Raw genomic sequence first — 18,233 nt, forward strand, 5'->3', positions numbered from 1 at the left:
AAAGTGTTCATTTTTGGATGAACTATTACTTTAAGCATGCTACCTACATGTTGTTCTAAACCAGGAACACCATATCATTACAATGGTATTTTTTAGGGAAAGGATAATTTGTCCTTTAATGGTCCAAAAATAATTTGAGGATGAGTTCAAGGTGTTGTCCTGGCCTCCAAATTCCCTAGATCCCAATCCAACTGAGCATCTGCAGGACCTTCTGTACTAACAAATTCAATCCAAGGTGGCTCCACCTCCGACCAACAGCACCTGAAGAATCTGCTGCTAGCGTCTTGGTGCCAGATACCACATGACACCCTCAGGGGTCTTGCAGAGTCCATACCTTGACAGCGCAGTGCTGGTTTTGCAGCAGGTTTTGAACAAATTGAGCAGATCAAATCGCGCAGCCTTTTGAGAATATGATGTTTAATACAGCAGCACTATACTGCTTAAACAGTGACAGTGATTTACAAATGCACATTCTGTTTTCGTGGTGTTTTACTATGTTTAATAAAACTCAAAACTGAGCTTTTCGAAGATGCTCTATAAGTGGATTACGCACAATTATAATTACACACAGTTTCTGTCTGTTTACAGTTTACTCTTGGAGAACGTCCCACCTCTCCCAACGCCCGAGCTGAATTTTGCTGCTCCAGCAATGGCTTCAGCTATAATGACTGGTATGCCATTATCCGTCTCATACTGCATGGCCTGGTTGAAGGAGGTGGAGTCAAACACAGCATGGTAGGCGGAGTTACGGTCAGCACGGAGACAGAGCTGTGGAAATGCGCTGACCTGTTCTGCGAGTTCAAGAGCCTCTTGAAGTGCTAAAATCAACAAACACAGACTGACTGTTAGATGTGAAGATGCCAAAATTGGGCCATTCTAACAGACCTACTACAGAAGACGACATTTTTTCTCTTTTTTTCTCAGCCAACCATAATCTGTGACCTCAAGTGACTTTCGCATCATCACAAACTCCTTTGTGATATGAACTCTTGAAAGCTCTGGCCTCTGTCCAGATCTCCTATGGAAAGTCCACTCAGATGATTGTCACTTTGAAACTGAAGTGCTTACTTTAACGCTATCTGTAATCAGCTTTGAGCTCTTCTCATCAAAACATGACTGTGTCTGTGTGTGAACTACTGCCTCTGCTGTCATTAGTTTAATCTGTTCCCATCCTCAAGGGAAGTTTACTGTGAATAAATATAAAAGATGGAATCAATCACACACATGCATAGCAGCACATATGCAGCACAGTGCACCATGAACAAATGCACTGATATGCATTGGAGTGTGCAAGAGTTTGAAAATATCACATTAATCCAAACCTATATTACATACATTACACAAGATCACAAATAGAGGCATTCATTTCACAAATTAAAATGCCCTAATAATTTATTCACCATGGTGTCATTCAATATTTACACTTTTTTCTTTCTTCAGTCAAAAATAAATGGAAGGTTAACAATGAAAAAATAAAATAAAATTCTTTTGAGGACAACATTCAAGATTTCTCTTTATATATTAGCATGGACCAACTGGCTGAAGATCCTAATTGCAATTTTAATGCAGTATCAAAAAGTTAAATAAGATATCAGCCAAGGAATGTAGGTTGGATCTGTAGAAACGATTGGTCATTTAAAAAAAAAAAAATAGATATGTAGGTAACATTTTAGTTTAAGAACTTAGTACCAGTCTATTATTAAGATATTGGCTGTTTATTTGTATTTCTAAAGTACATATTTAGCATGAGCATATTCTACATTTATAATCCTACCCAATAGCTAAACCCAACTACTAACTTAATGACCATTAATAAGCAGCAATATAGGAAGTTTACTCTGATAAAATGGTGAGACATGTCCCTTAAAATGATCTGTGACCATGTATATGTATATATATATATATATATATATATATATATATATATATATATATATATATATATATATATATATATATATACACACAGACACATACACACAACAGTTCTGACTGGTTCTTGAATCTGTTCTGTCTGGTTCTTGAATCTGATTGATCTGATTGGCTGATAGCCCTGCGAGACATTATATATATATATATATATATATATATATATATATATATATTATATATATATATATATATATATATATATATATATATATATATATATATATATATATATATATATATATATATATATATATATATAGTATGTGTGTGTGTATGTATGTATATCTCGCAGGGCTATTAGCCAGTCAGATTCAAGAACCAGTTTCAAGAACCAGACAGAACAGATTCAAGAACCAGACAGAACTGTTGTGTGTATATATATATAGTGCATATATATATGGTCACAGATCATTTTAAGGGACATGTCTCACTATTAACAATTACTCCCTATATTGCTGCTTATTAATGGTCTTTAAGTTAGTATATATATATTATATTACTATATATTAGTATATATATATATATATATATATATATATATATATATATATATATATATATATATATATATATATATATTATATATATATATATATATATATATATATATATATATATATATATATATATATATATATATACACACACATTTCAACTCTCTGTTCTGGGGCACTAGATTTATCAAGCCCGGTCCAACTAATACCATAATAGCACCTTCTGGTGAGATGGTATAGAGAGAGTAAGGTCCAATCTGATAGGTCAGATTTGAATAAACAAACTATGCCTGCAATTAGGACATCATTTGTACATAAAATACATTCTAACAACTCTGCGATATTAATACTGAATACACTATAAACCACAGAATATACCATAAACACGTTAATCATAATTTTTTGATATTTTGTGCAGCTTCATTCGAGAGCATATGTGTACCTTGGCCATCAGGGACTACTCTATTTGCCAGTCCAAATGCTAAAGCCTCTTGTGCCTTCACCGGTCGGCCTGTGAGGATGAGATCTAGAGCTCGAGAAAGACCAATCAGCTGCGGCAGTCTCACTGTACCTCCATCAATCAATGGCACACCTGCGTGAGACAGAAAGAGGCTTATAGACACAGACGTTCTGAAGATTAACTTATATGACAATGGACAGACATTATCAGGCAGTATAGATTTATTCAGCACATTCAACTTATCAAAAGCGACAGTAAAAAGATGTTATTAAAACAAATGAAAAAAATATCTATATATAATATAATATTTCTATTTTACACTATTAAAAAAAAAAAGAAAAGCCTTGGTAAGCATATGATCCTCATTTCAAAACCTTTAAAACTTATTAACAACATACAGTATTAATGGTAACATATACAGTGGGGGAAATAAGTATTCAACTCGTCACTATTTTAAAGGGGCTGTTGATTTGAAATTTTGGTCACACTTTATTTTGATGGTCCGTTTGTTGAATTAAGTTACATTTTATCTACATGCCAACTAGTGGTGTAGTCGGGGCTATACGCACGTATACTCAGTATGCCTACTGTTTTCCACTAGCTGTTTGGGTATTACACCTTCTGAGGATCAATAATTGCGTATACCCTTGGTATACTCACTTGTTTTGCTGATTAGACTTCCCTAATTTACGTGTATTCGCATCCCTTAACTGTATACTAAATGTTTTTTTAACTCTCATCTTAATTTGTTGCAATTGGTGCATTTTTGTTTATATTTTGCACCATTCCCTGCCCCCTGACGACCACAGCAGCTGTGAGAAAATTTCGTGAGTTTTTCAAAGTCAACTGAATGATGTCTCGCTGAAACGTTCAGGTAAAATGATAAAACAGCATAGGTGGGTTGGGTGGGTAATAGTACACCACTTTTTTTTTTAGGACTACACCACTGATGCCAACTAATTCTCATTAGATTATAAGTAGACTGTTAGGTTGGGGTTAGGGTTGGGGTTAGTGTAAGTTGACATGCACTTGCTACGTTTCTTATAGTCAGTTTAACGTCTGTTGAAAGAGCAGTATCAACAGATACTAAACAGACAGTCTACTAATACTCAACTGGACCATCAAAATAAAGTGTTACTAAAATTTTCACCGGATGTGGGTAACAACCACAAAGAACACAAAACTAATTAGTTTACAAAAATGAAGTTATGTGTAATAAAATGAAATGATACAGGGGAAAAATATTGAACATGTAGAAAGGGAGGTGTAGAAAGGCAGTGAGTGTCCAGACAGCAGCTGAAATCTCTTAGTAGTTCTTCAGCAACCCTCTGCCCTTCGTAATTGTAAATTAGCTGGTTCAGTCCAACATCTACATTGCCAGATGATGAAGATGAAACCAGGGTGGACATTTGAGCAAGATGATCCAAAACACAGCCAAGGAAACTCTCAAATAGTTTCATAAAAAGAATATCAAGCTGTAGAATGGCCTAGCCAATCACCTGACTTGAATCCAATAGAAAATACAAAACAAAGATCAGAATTGATAGACAAGACCCACAGAACCATCAAGATTTTTACACCCTGTTGAAGTCTGTGACAAAAATTAACACCTGAGCAATGCATGTGACTTAATTCTTCACATGAGAGGCGTCTTTAAGCTGCCATCACCAAAAAAGTCTTTTATATAAGGTATTAAATCCATTTCAGCAGTTTAGTACTTTCTCCTTGTCATTTTATTATTACACATAACTCATTTTTCAGATATTTCTGTTTTGTTATATTTTTATGTTTGTATTGTGTTTGTTTGTTTGTTTGTTTCTACCAAAATCTGGCCAAAACAAAAACCAAAACAGCTCCTTATTATTCCCAGGAAAAAAAAAAAACTTGTTTAATACTTATTTCACCCACTGTAAATACGGTATAGAAAATATGGTTGTTGTCAGTATAGGTGACCATAGGTCAAGTTGGACACCCACAAGTCTCAATTCCGGGACCTCTCTTGTTCAACCTTTACTTACCCCCACAGAGCCAGTTGATGCGAAACAGCCATACGGATGACACTCAATCTATTTAGACCAGTCAATGACAACAGCCTCTGCCAATGCACTGATGAAATTAGCAGTTGGATACAAAGAGTGAATTAAAATGTGATTGATGCAATCCATCAGCGCTAAAACTCTCCATTTCCTCCCAATTCAAAATAATATCATTAATATCACATTCTAGAAACAGGGTATAAGCCCTGTTGTAGCTAGCAATGGAAAAGAATGCAGCTCTGAGTGGACGGAGAGGGTGAGAGATAATGAGTGGATACATCTGCTACCAATCATGTGTCTGTCCTCCAGTCCAACATGCTACACATCTGGCACCCTGAACTGAGGTGGAAAGGAGTTTCTGTCAGTGCGCACTTCCTTCAACATTTCCTCTGCTTCTTAACACCATTACTCAAGTCTGTCATTTAGATAGTCAGACCTCCATCTTTATTACACATCTATACAGATGCAGCTGACACAACAGACATAATGAGGTGATCTATTGCAGAAGATGAGATTTTAATGCCATAAAAGCAAAGGCAGCACAAAATCCATAAACTGAATAAACCAAAAAAATGAATGAAAGTACATTCATTGTTATATTAACATTGATATAAACAAATGTTTCCCAGTACTGGATTGCAGCTGGAAGGACATCCGCTGTGTAAAACAAATGCTGGATAAGTTGGCGGTTCATTCCGCTGTGGTGACCCCTGATGAATAAAGGGGCTAAGCCGAAGGAAAATGAATGAAGTTTCATAAACTAATTTCGAGAGGAGCACGTGATATGATTGAGCATGTCTGGCCGCTCATCTGTAATCAGTAATAATCCAATCAGAGTGATCCTAGTTTACTATAAATGGATAATTTTTCTTCCTACTGCTATATCTTCATTTGGAAGAATCCCCCCTTCCATGCCTTCTCCTCCTTTTCCTCCTTTTTCTAAAGGGGGAGCTCTCGAGACCTACCTGATCTCGAATCTCCTGATATGCTTATCGACCGGGCGGGAGCCCTAAGCTCAAATATCTCCGAGCTCAGGGTTCTCTCCCGGGACAGCATGCCAAACCTGCTTTAAACGCCAAGCATATCTAAGTGGGAACTCTTGAAGAAAGGATTTTTAAGTAACTTTGAATGTGGCATGTTGGTTAGTGCCAGATGGGCTGGTCTGAGTATTTCAGAAACTGCTGATCTACTGGGATTTTCACACACAGCCATCTACAAACGGTCCAAAAAAGATAACATTTTCAGCGAGGGGCAGTTCTGTGGGCAAATGCTTTGTTGACGTCAGAGGGCAGAGGAGAATGGCCAGACTGGTTCGAACAGAAAGAAAGGCAACAGTAACTCAAATAACCACTCGTTACAACTGAGGTGTGCAGAAGAGCATCTCTGAACGCACAACACGTCGAACCTTAGAGCAGATGGGCTACAGCAGCAGAAGACCACGCCGGGTGCCACTCCTGTCAGCTACGAACAGGAAACTGAGGCTACAATTCGCACAGGCTCACCAAAACTGGACAATAGAAGATTGCTGTCGCTGTGAGGCGACAGCACTACCTACTGCGCCACTGCGTTGCCCATCTTAAAACCAAGTATAAATAAATAAATAAAAACAGATTATTTCCCATAGGTATTACAGTTTGCATGCCTATATTGGTGTGTAGAGTATGTCAGCCCTTTAATAGGCCATCTATGGGTGATTCCATGGATAAACATTCGAATCACCCAATATATCAATGCTTGTTCTATATATGTCACAGAGTGACCGAGTTCAGTCAGACTAATGGAAGAGACTCCTAACTTGTACCAGTATAATTTAGATATGAGATTTTAAAAAATGTTGTTCATCCTTATGTCAGTTCAATCCCGAAACTTTCATTTATCTTCAAAACACAAATGAAGATATTTTAGATCTCAGAGCTTTCTTATCATTCATATACAGCAATGGTCACGAGATGTTCAAAGTCCAGAAAAGGAACCAAAAACATTGTCAAAACATGCTACTTAGAATGTTTTGACAATGGAGTGTTTGAACTATAATCATACGATACGAAGCTCCATAAACAAAACAAAGTGTAAATATAGCTTTGTGTTTACTCAGGGCAATACGACTTTGACAAAGTTTTAGCTCCTTTTTCAGGACTTTGAACTTCTAATCACTGTTGCTGGCTAAGAAGCTCTCGGAATTGATCTAAAATATCCTAATTTTTGTTTCTCCGGTGATTGAAACAGCATAAGGGTGAGTAATTAATGACAAAATTAAAATGTTTAGGTGAACTAACCACCTTTAATCTGATTATAAACAAATAGAATTGATCTAAATGTAGTTTATAGGCACAATAGGGTATCGTGGGCATATTAATATGTCACAAACTCCATTTTCCCAAGAAAAAAATGAATTTATCAGTTAATTTACTTGAACTCTTCCCTCCGATGCATTTTAGTCTATACATCTCTTCAAGTAAATCCAATACCTTCATGGCCAAACCTTTACTATAGCACAAAACCCTCTTGCTCGCACACAGGAGACATTGAAGTGGTACAATGGCTTTACAGAAACCACAGATGGAGTCGCCATGTCAGTAGTCCAGCATTAGCACCTGTGTGATTTCATTTCACCTCAGGTGTTTGACTGAATGAATGGATCTGTCTGTGTAAGCATGAGCCTGTGGTTGAACTTTTATGTCTTCCTGTGTGAGTTCATGCTGGCGATACTGGTATCCACAGAACATCAAAGTCATGACAAAGCCTATGCGAGCTTGCACACACAACTGTGTTGGGAGTAATGCCTGTAGTTAATATCAGGAAAAACCTTTAAATGTACACAGAACAGCAGCTAAATGAGGACACTTAGCTTCAGATATACAATTGAATTCAAAATGATTAGCCCTCCTGTGAATTAGTTTTTTTCAAATATTTCCCAAATTATGTTTAACAGAGCAAGGAATTTTTAACAGTATTTCCTATAATATTTTTTCTTCTGGAGGAAGTACAAGCAGTTTTAAATGTTTTAAAAGCCATTTTAAGGTCAATATTATTAGCCTCCTTAAGCAATTTTTTTTACAATTGTCTACAGAACAAACCATCCTTATGGCTAACTAATGTTTAACAAATATTTTGGCTAATTACCCTAACTTACCCTAACCCTAAAGTTAAGCCTTTAATTTGCACTTTAAGCTGAATACTAGTATCTTGAAAAATTCATTTATTCATGAATTTTCTGCTGCTTTTCCGGGGCCGGGTCGCAGGGGCAGCAGTCTTAGGAGAAAACCCCAGACTTCCCTCTTGCCAGACACTTTCTCCAGCTCCTCCGGGGGGATCCCAAGGTGTTCCCAGGCCAGCTGAGAGACATAGTCCCTCCAGCGTGTCCTGAGTCTTCCCCGAGGCCTCCTCCCAGTGGGACATCAACTCTGAGTTCCTCCCGAGTGTCAAAGCTCCTCACTTTATCCATAAGTGTGCCCTGCCACCCTTCGAAGGAAATTCATTGCGGCCGCTTGTATCTGAGATCTTGTCCTTTCGGTCATGACCCAAAGCTCATGATCATAGGTGAGAGTAGGAATGTAGATTGACTGGTAAATCGAAAGGTTTGCCTTTCGGCTCAGCTCCTTCTTTACCACAACAGACCGGTACATCGACCACATTACTGCTGCTGCTGCACCAATACGCCTGTCAATCTCACGTTCCATCCTTCCCTCACTTGTGAACAAAACCCCAAGATACTTGAACTCCTTCACCTGAGGTAAGGACTTTCCTCCAATCTGGAGATGGCAAACCACCTTTTTCCATGTTGATTCTCATCTCAGCTGCGTCTTGAGAAATATCTAGTCAAATATTATGTACTGTCATCATGGCAAGATAAAATAAATCAGTTATTAGAAATTAGTTTTTAAAACTATAATGTTTAGAAATGTGTTAAAAAAATCTTTCGGTTTAAAAAAAAAAATTGGGGAAAAATATACAGGGGGGCTAATAATTTAAAGGGGTGGTACACTACAATATCATATTTTAAACTTTAGTTCATGTGTAATGTAGCTGTGTGAACATAAACAACATCTCTGAATGTAACACGCTCAAAGTTCAATGCAAAGAGAGACATTGGCTTTTACAGTTAGCTTAGCAAAGCCTACAGCGAATAAAGTTTGGAGACTACAAAAAAATACATCCAGGTTAGTGAGATCACAAACGCTTCAGGTTATGCGCATTCACCACACGTATTCACCAGAGGCGCTGTAATATTATAGCATAGAAAACTAAAATGCAGTCCAAACGCTGCTATTTCCACTGAGCTTCTTCTGTTTCTTCCAAAGGCTTCCAAAGGACACGACACAAAGAGAGAAGTGCTTACAATTTAATTTTAATTATGTTCCAGAGAATTCTAAAAAAATATATATCCAGCATTTGACAACGGACATCTCTCGCAGTTAAGTGCTGGATTTGGCTAAAAACTCCTCAAAGAAGGAGCAGCTCCAAACATAATAGCAGAAGCTGTGGATTGTGAGCCACAACTTGTAAGTATTTTTATTAGATAAAATTATTCTATCACATGCATAGTGTCTAGCGTTAACAGTATGTTGTAGCAAGGACATAAACAAGGGGAAATGCTGTCTGGCACCAATAACAATTTCTACAAATTCAGATGCCTGGAATCTTCAGATCACTCACAATCTTCACCAGTGCTGCAGTGTCTCTCTATGCAGCCGCATTCCATGCGTTCTACATCTCAAATAACAAACTCGCAAAAGATATGTGAATGTTTCACATTACTTACACATGGTTATTCCGAATGTATGTAAAAGACACTTGTCAGATTTTATTTTAGAGAACATGCATGAGGTTCAGCTGTATCCTTTTCATTTTTTGTCAAACTGCTACGGCGAACAGCTAAACTGATTGACATTTTTCCTGGTGACGTGGAGCCGATCCGCGAATCACAGTACATTATGTTAACTGACCAATCAGAGCCTCTTGAGGGGGGTTTTCAGAGGAACTAGGAAATATGACAGTTGTTTTCATGTTAGCGGAGTAGAAACGTAAGAGATATGAAAAAAATAACAAATGAATTACAAATGAAGCATGAGCACACATTGCTTTGCATCTTATAAACACAACCAAGCCTTAAAAATACACTCTGGACCACCTTTTTAAGAGGGCTAATAATTCTGACTTTACTATAGGTCTTTTAAAAAACGTGACAATGATACTCTCTTTTACTATTTATATTTCCTAAAAGTAGAGTGTAAGTTCAGTTAATTACAACTTGAGAATAATAAATAAATAAATAATTAAAATAATTATTTTTTTTACAAGGTCCATCAAATTCATCAATGTACTTAATGTAGTCTGCATTCAAGCATTATAAGTCAAAGAAGGATCTAAAGTTTGAAAGAGAATGTCTGTAAAATCTGAGAAAGGTCGAGTCATTTCAGTTGTTGGCAGCTGCTCTGGTGGCTGAGGTGGACAAATGGAAACTGCATTCAGAACAAACGGCTTTGACCACCTGGGATGCTGGATACGGTACAATATGTGCAATTTGGGCCTCTTTAAAATGATAAACTCGGATTTCACAGATTTTCTAGTCTCCGATCAATGATCTACATTTCATCTGGGCTGAGAACAAACTGTCCAAATGAAACAAAATATTCAATAAGAAAAAACGGAAAGATATTGAAAAGTGGGCGTTCCATATTGCAGAACCATAAAGGTCCTGTCCAGACACCGCCTTATGAAGGTTGACGGTCAGGTCATGATTTTTTTATGTATTCAAATAGCAACATTCTTGTCAAGTACCTGCTATAGAGTGAAGAGGATCATAACCTTTTATCAAATTTGTCCTTAAACTATTGAACAACACTCATTCTTGTCTCGGGATAATTTCGAAAAACTGTTTTGATCCACTTGATCCAAATGTTGACTATTGGATATGTTGTCAAAAGAGAAATGTTTTTAAAAAGGCAAGAAAGTAACACTATAAGATGCAAAGACCAAACACTACTCAATGGATAAAGCAAATGTTGTCAAGCCTGCCATTAGAGAAAATAACTTATATACTAAAAGCTAAACAGCACACATTTGAAAACATTTGGAGTCCTTTTATAAGTTATATCAAAGATGTGGAATTAACAGAGGAAGAAGTTGATGAACAATTTTCTAGGTGGACAAAGCAGTTCCAGTCTTATAGTTCTGTGCTGATACATTCTTCAATATTTTCATTATAATTATAATGGTCATGTTTGAATAGATTACCATTAATGGCAAAAGGAGGAGCATTTTTATTAGTTTTTTGTTTATATATATACACACACACACACACACACACTCAGGTGTTATATCTATAAATGTAAATAAATATAAACCCCTTTTTAGCATATTCAAACAAGAAGTATTAGCCTAGAGTGCTGTTTAAACTCCTAGAATTTGTGCTTATTACTTTATATTTAAAAGGTTTGTTTTTATGTTTATATTACCCTCTTGTTTCCCCTTATTTCTCTTATGAGTTTTTATATATTTAATTCATAATTCTCTTATTGTTTAAAAATGAACTATAATTTGTAAAGACTGTATTCTGTTTTATTTGTAAATCTTTTGTTGTTATAAAAAATAAAATAAAATTAAAAAATGATGATGACGCCATGTGATCGGTCATCATGACTGCAGCAACTTTGAGCCCCGCAGTATCCAGCTGTCCGGCTTGACAGGTCCGTTTTCAACTCCGCCCCCGCCTGCGCTCGGCTAATCTCGTTGATCAATGGCTTCAGCCGTGGTTCAAGTCGAACGCAATTATCGTTTTTTTTACTTCCACCATGACATGGTAAAATTGCCACACCTTAAATTTGATCACTTTTACCCCAGACCAGGAGTGCCAAAACTCAGTCCTGAAGGGCCGGTGTTGTGCAGATTTTAGCTCCAACTTGCCCTTAAGACACCTGCACGGATGTTTCTAGAAAGCCAATAAGAGCTTGATTAAGCTAGCCCAGGTGTGTCTGATTGGGGTTGGAACTAAACTCTGCAGGACACCGGCCTTCCAGGACCGAGTTTGGGCACCCCTGCCCTAGACTAACATTAAAGAGGTTGTAACATTATCCTGCAAAGACATTACTACATTTAAATGAAATTTTACAAGAAATAGTTTTTTTTCCATGAACCTAAGGCTTAAAAAAAGGTTAATAGGCTTGAAGGCAACTGAACTTAGTAAATCTTAACTGAAAGATTGTTTGACTTGAGTACAGTGTAAACAAAAGTGTACACTGGTTACTAAGAGCATATCTGAATGCCTTAAATGGAATGTCCCCATGCTTTCCAGAGCCATTTCTATTAGTTTGGGGTCTCAATGTACTATCTGAAGACACAACAGGAAGTATTTGGCCACATCAGAAAGATTTCAGTGACTTTTGATAGCATGTTTTCCTTTTCCAGGGTTGTCTCCCTCATCCATGCCTCTTTCCTATTCCTTTCTCTTTGTCTGCCACCACAAGGGATTCCCCTAGGCTGTTCCCATCTCGGTCTTCCAACTACAACCCTAAAATAAAGCTCTAAAACTTGCCAAAACAAGATTAGGTAAAATAAAACCGACAAGCAGGATGTTAAAATAAACCCTTTCCACTGATGGTGGCCAAGACATCTATTATGTGAGATGAATGGTGTTTAAGGGCCTGCTGTGCACTGTGGGGTAAGTACAGGAGTGAGTGAGAACGTTCAGAGGAAATAAGTGGGTAGTGTCAGAGTGCTTAGTCTTGTTCTGGGAGAAATAGTCTCCAAATGAAAGTTCTCATTTAAACTCAATCATAGCGGAATGGCCACAGGAACCAATGTGTGGCAGAAACATCACAAAAAATTAGCTGACAAAACATTTCATTAAGCTGAGTGAATAGTTATATGTTTCGTTCATCAAACAGATACGTAATGTGACAATAGTTATTACAAGACAGATTTACTAACAGCTTATGTAAGCACATAACCTATTGTTATTAAAGATATGTAAAGTGCTGTTTCCAAGAAAAAAATTGCAGACAAAAACTGGAAACTTTTTATGTTTTTAGGGGAATATATATTAACTCTTCCCTCTCCAGTGTTTTTTTTAAGTTGCCAGTCGCCAACATTTAGATGTTTTCCACCTAAGTTTGACATAGGGCTGGGCGATAAAATTGGTATCAATATTTATTGACCGAACACCATTTTCAATATCGATTAAAAAAAAAGATTCGGTATGTAGTTTTGGTAAGAATCGCTATAGTTTTATTAAAAGGTGGCTGCTGAGCGCGTGCCTTGTAATGTAAGTTTGTCATTTACAATGGAGGCTTGCAGCATGCTCACATGTTGGCTCACAAGTGGCACGCATGTGAATGACGCGCATTTTCCAGGTACACCTAGTTGAAAAACATTTGAACTTTTCCGAGCTGCGTGCGCACAGCGATTCATGCAAGTAGAACTAACCAATCTGCTTCACACTTTGTATGGAATACACACATTTCAGTAAACGCAGACTAATAACTCAGACAAACACAGTACACCCAAACACTGCAGTCCTTTTTACTTTTCTCCTTAAATTTAAATCAGAATCACAGCCACCAGCACCTAATCTGAAAGATTTTTTAGCATAGGAGATAATGTAGTCATTCAACTTCACAATTAGTTCCTTTACTTGAAAGCTCAGAGTTGATTATCATAATGGCTCATACTTTTGGAATAGAAAAGCTCATAGCCAATATCATATCATATTTAAATCACGTTTTCCGTGTTATATAAAGACCTGAGGAGATTTCTCTGCATGAAAGACTCGTGAATGGGAGATTAACCTGCTGCTGCTTCTCCAATAAGGAAGCAAATGAAATATGACAGAAATGTGAATGATGTGTGGATGATTGACAGGGCTCATTACTGAGCAACACAACAACGATCTGTTAAAGAGCAAGTAGTATTTCCCAAAGCTTGCATACTCTTCTGTTACACACTCAAAAGTATATATTTTTCCTTCACAAAAAGTACATAATTTTAGGGCGTAGTGTAAGTATACGAATTGGGATGCAGCAAGACTCTTCCCTAAACGAGTTGAATCTTTCCATCTACACCTGACCACTAAAGACTTAAGGCTGGTTGCTTTTGTTATTAAAGGAACTGCTCTCCTTATTCTACAGAGATTCATTTTACACCAGAAGATTTTTTGAATGAAGGTCAAAGCGGTGCAGTTTTTGCTTAAAATTAGCCCCTGAAGGATTTAAAGGACTTGTGGACTGTCTTTTGATGGTCCACTGATGATATTTGTGTGGTTTTCACAATTAAAACATCAAAATCATCTAGATCAAGGGTGCCCAAACTCGGTCCAGAAGGGCTGGTGTCATGCAATGCTTAGTTCCAACCCCAATCAGACACAACTGGGTTAGGTAATCAAGCTCTCACTAGGCTTTCTAGAAACATTCGTACAGGTGTGTTGAGGCAAGTTGGAGCTAAAATCTTCTGGACACTGGCCCTCCAGAACCAAGTTTGGGCACCCCTGATCTAGATGATAAAGTCTGAATACAAACGTTGATGTTGGCTTAAGAAAGCCTTAACATGCTTTTAGAATGTCACTAACAGGTTAGAATTTTTAGCATGTTAGTCCTGTTAGTCCTGTTTGTCAAAAGAGATAAATCCTGTTAGTCCTCTATGATGTTGAGGCAGAGATATAGAGCTTGGTTAAATGGTTGTTAGGGCATGGGTAGATTGTTGCCAGGGTGATATTTAAATTACTGACAGTCTGAGTCTAGTCCAGTCCCATTTCTCTACACTACAGTGTTCTGTTGAAGAGATTTCAATGCATGCCAGTCTTCTACTGTGGAATTCTATTGGGGCAGTTGCTAGGGTGCTGTTGCTAGCGTCTGTAGCTAGGTGTAGCTAGAAAGTTAAAATGTCCTCTTTTATTGGCTGCTTGCTAGATTAAGTTAAATAAGCCTAGCCTTAAGACTCTTTGACAGTCTGATGCAGAGTTATAAGTAGGGCCAGACAGAATCTGCGGGCATTTTTTTGCCATTTCTGCAGAGAGTTTCATAAAATATCTGCGGATTTATGCTGAATAATTTTAGGAGTGTCATAACTAAAAACTTTATTTGAAATAAAAAAATAATACATTTTTAACTTTTATTTAATGTTTACAATGCAAATCCAATGGGCTATATGCACACAGACTTTTCATTTTCAGCTATTTTCAGGCAGGCAGCCCAAAGTCTTTCCATTACAAAATTGTCACGTTTAAGATCTGAATTCTTTAAAAAAAACAGCGATCTTCACTGCTTGTTAGATATACAATATGAAGTGGGTCTCAGATCGGACAAGAACCACTGAATTAAATTCCATTTCCCCCCCACTATGTCTTTAAAATTTGACTGTTTATTTTACCCCAGTATTTTCAATGGAATTTCTGCGGCAGCCTGTTGCTACTAACGGCGTTAGTGGTTACAACAGTCTTTCATCTCGTTTTACGCATGAACAACAAAATGAATGATTAAGTCTATTTAACTGAATGTATTATAATTACATTACAACATCGATGCTGTAAAAACAACCTTGAAAATAGTCACATTAAGCTTTCACCAGAAGTTTATCATTGGCTTTAAAACTCTAGCTGTGCACAGAGCCCATTAGATCCACATATTTGGTAAACAAAGCAAGCCTCTCATATAATATATCTACTAAAAGACAGAAAATATTACTTTACAAACTGTAAATAAATTGCATAAACATTTTAATATTACTATTATTATATCACAATAATGATAGTGAAATGATTTAAAAAGTGAATATATATACATTTACACACATTTACACAAGTAAATACTTAGACTCAATGATGGGCTAAAAATCTGCGGATTTCTGCGTGTGCAGATTCCATAAGGGTGTAGTTATGAGCTCAATTTTTGTCCAATGTTAAGTCCATGGCAGTTTTTATAATGGATGTCTGTGGGGCAGTTGTTAGGGTGTGGCTAGGAAGTTGAAAGATCAACATTTATTTGCAGCTCGGTGGTCTGGGCTAAATTAACCAGCCTTGCTTGTACGACAGTGTGATATAGAGTTATGAGGTCACAAAATGTAGCCCTATGTTAAGTCAATGGGACTTTTCTGAATTTTATACACCAGTTTTCTGAAAAACAGTAAGTCAGATCAATTGGAAAAGATACTGCTGAGTTAGAATAGTTTGAAGGCCGGATGTACGTTCAGAGCTTATAGCTTAAATGTCCACTGCTTTGATTGAATAAAATATCTACATAGTAAAATAACCTTTGACTCTCCTGTGTATCTCACATAGTGCTGCTATTTGTCCCAGACCAAAAGTTTTGTTTCATTAAATTTTTAAAAAAGAACAACACTTATACTGATGATTGTTTTAGAAAAACAAGAAAATATTGCATAACTAAAATAAACTCACGTTACTTTAGGGTACCAATAAAGACTTCTAGACAGGATGCGTTATGGCTTCCTGGGTGGCGCGAATTCAGCAGAGGCAGACTGTCTGAGGAACGGGTTCACAGGCACATGCGGGCAATGCCCGGATGCTTGGTTTAATGAAAGAGAGAGGGTCATGATGATGGCTCTATGTTTTAAATGAGCAGCTGGAAAAATCAGTTCCTGGCAGTAAATTATAGCACTGCTGGCATATTTATACACACTGTGGTCATATATGTAGCATTAAGAAACTGGTACATGCAGAATGGAACTTCATCAAATTTTTCTCTCTTTCTATGTACTGCGAAGCCTATCTGCAATTTTTTAGCAGTCCAGGATTTAACTCGCTAACAATGTCTGAATTGAGAATGACAAACAGTAGACAAAGTTACAGCACACACATTAGTTCAGTAATGCTATCAGATGGTAATATGTGTTTTAATTGGTTTTATCAATTTGTAATTTTTAGTCAAAGTTATCCAAGATATAGGAACAACAAATAATAACTTGACTTCTAGTTGATCATTTGGTATCAGAAGTGGCTTATATGAAAGGCAAAGGCCTCTAGATTACGCTTATTTTACCAAAATAAAATATGATTATGCCTTAATTATTAGTGATTTAATTAGCACAGTAAGGTCTGACTTTGCTTAGACAAAAGTCTTGTCACTTAACAGAAATAATGTACAGTACAGAATATAAAGTCATGGTGCAGTGGAAAAAGTATTAATATTGTGTATGACTTCCATAGCTTAGACGACTATCAATAACTTATTAATAAAGTCATCTGGAATGGCAAAGAAAGCGTTCTTGCAGGACTCCCAAAGTTCATCGAGATTCTTTGGATTCATCTTCAATATCTCCTCCTTCATCTTACCCCAGACATGCTCAATAATGTTCATGTTTGGTGACTGGGCTGGCCATTCCTGGAACACCTTGACCTTCTTTGCTTTCAAGAACTTTGATGCGGAGGCTGAAGTATGAGAATGGTGCTATCCTGCTGAAGAATTTGCCCTCTCCTGTTATTTGTAATGTAACGGGCAGCACAAATGTCTTGATAAAATCCACTCTTTAGACCCAAACCATGATTTTTCCTTCACCAAACTTGACTGATTTCTGTAAGAATCTTCCATGCATGTTCCAATAGGTCTTCTGCAGTATTTGTGATGATTGGGATGCAGTTCAACAGATGATTCATCTGAAAAATCTACCTTCTGCCACTTTTCCAAATGATAAACTAGTAGTCAAGTTATTATTAGTTGCTCGTACAACTGGGATCGACTTTTGTCAGATGAAGCATTTATATTCCGGTATGTCTGTGTAGTTCGGTTTTGGTTGAATGTCAAGGTTTAGACATTCATGCTGCATGTCTTTTCTTTCATTCACTCACTGTGGGCTTCTGCTATCTGTTTTGTCTAGTATTCTTATATTGTCATATTTCGTGTAGATTGTGGTTCTTGTTTATTTTCAGTTGTGTGTTTGCTTGTCTTGTTTGATGTGTTGGACGAAACGGTATGGTTTCGGAGTTGTCCAGTTTTATGTGGATGAGTAAATACTTACGTCATGTTTTGTAGGCTTTCAAATGTTTGTTATTCTATTGGAATGCTAAAATAAAAAATACTTGATCTTAATATTATTTAATGAATGTCAGCTTACATCCGCACATTGCTATTGTATGTTGATGCATGATGTTTTCTCATTTGTAATCACTTTGGCTAAAATTATAATGTCCATTATATGTCAGATATATAACCATTATATGTCAGAATAGAGCCACTAAAGGTCCAAAGAATTGTTTTATTATGGCTTGTTACCTTTTCTGAGTCAATTCCTGCTAATACCTAACCATTAACGAAGACATTTAGCTCAATAAAATACTAATTTGGTGCTTATTAATAGTTAGTA

The 18,233-nt window shown here is 36.8% G+C and overlaps 1 protein-coding gene across 2 annotated transcripts in view; it reads right to left on the reverse strand.

Annotated features, from left to right (window-relative positions):
• Positions 1–567: 567 nt before the first annotated feature.
• The window catches only part of zgc:101569 (uncharacterized protein LOC449822 homolog), a 30,061-nt gene continuing 12,395 nt past the window's right edge, over positions 568–18,233 (reverse strand). For both annotated transcript variants that reach the window (XM_056450553.1, XM_056450554.1), the window contains exons 5-6: positions 2,869–3,018; positions 568–818 (exon numbers count right to left, since the gene is read on the reverse strand). In XM_056450553.1, coding sequence (XP_056306528.1) covers positions 583–818; positions 2,869–3,018 — 386 coding nt within the window. In that variant the 3' untranslated portion in view covers positions 568–582. The remainder of the gene's footprint in view (positions 819–2,868; positions 3,019–18,233) is intronic.

The sequence above is a fragment of the Danio aesculapii genome, chromosome 24 (assembly GCF_903798145.1).
Source record: "Danio aesculapii chromosome 24, fDanAes4.1, whole genome shotgun sequence".
Lineage (NCBI taxonomy): Eukaryota > Metazoa > Chordata > Actinopteri > Cypriniformes > Danionidae > Danio > Danio aesculapii.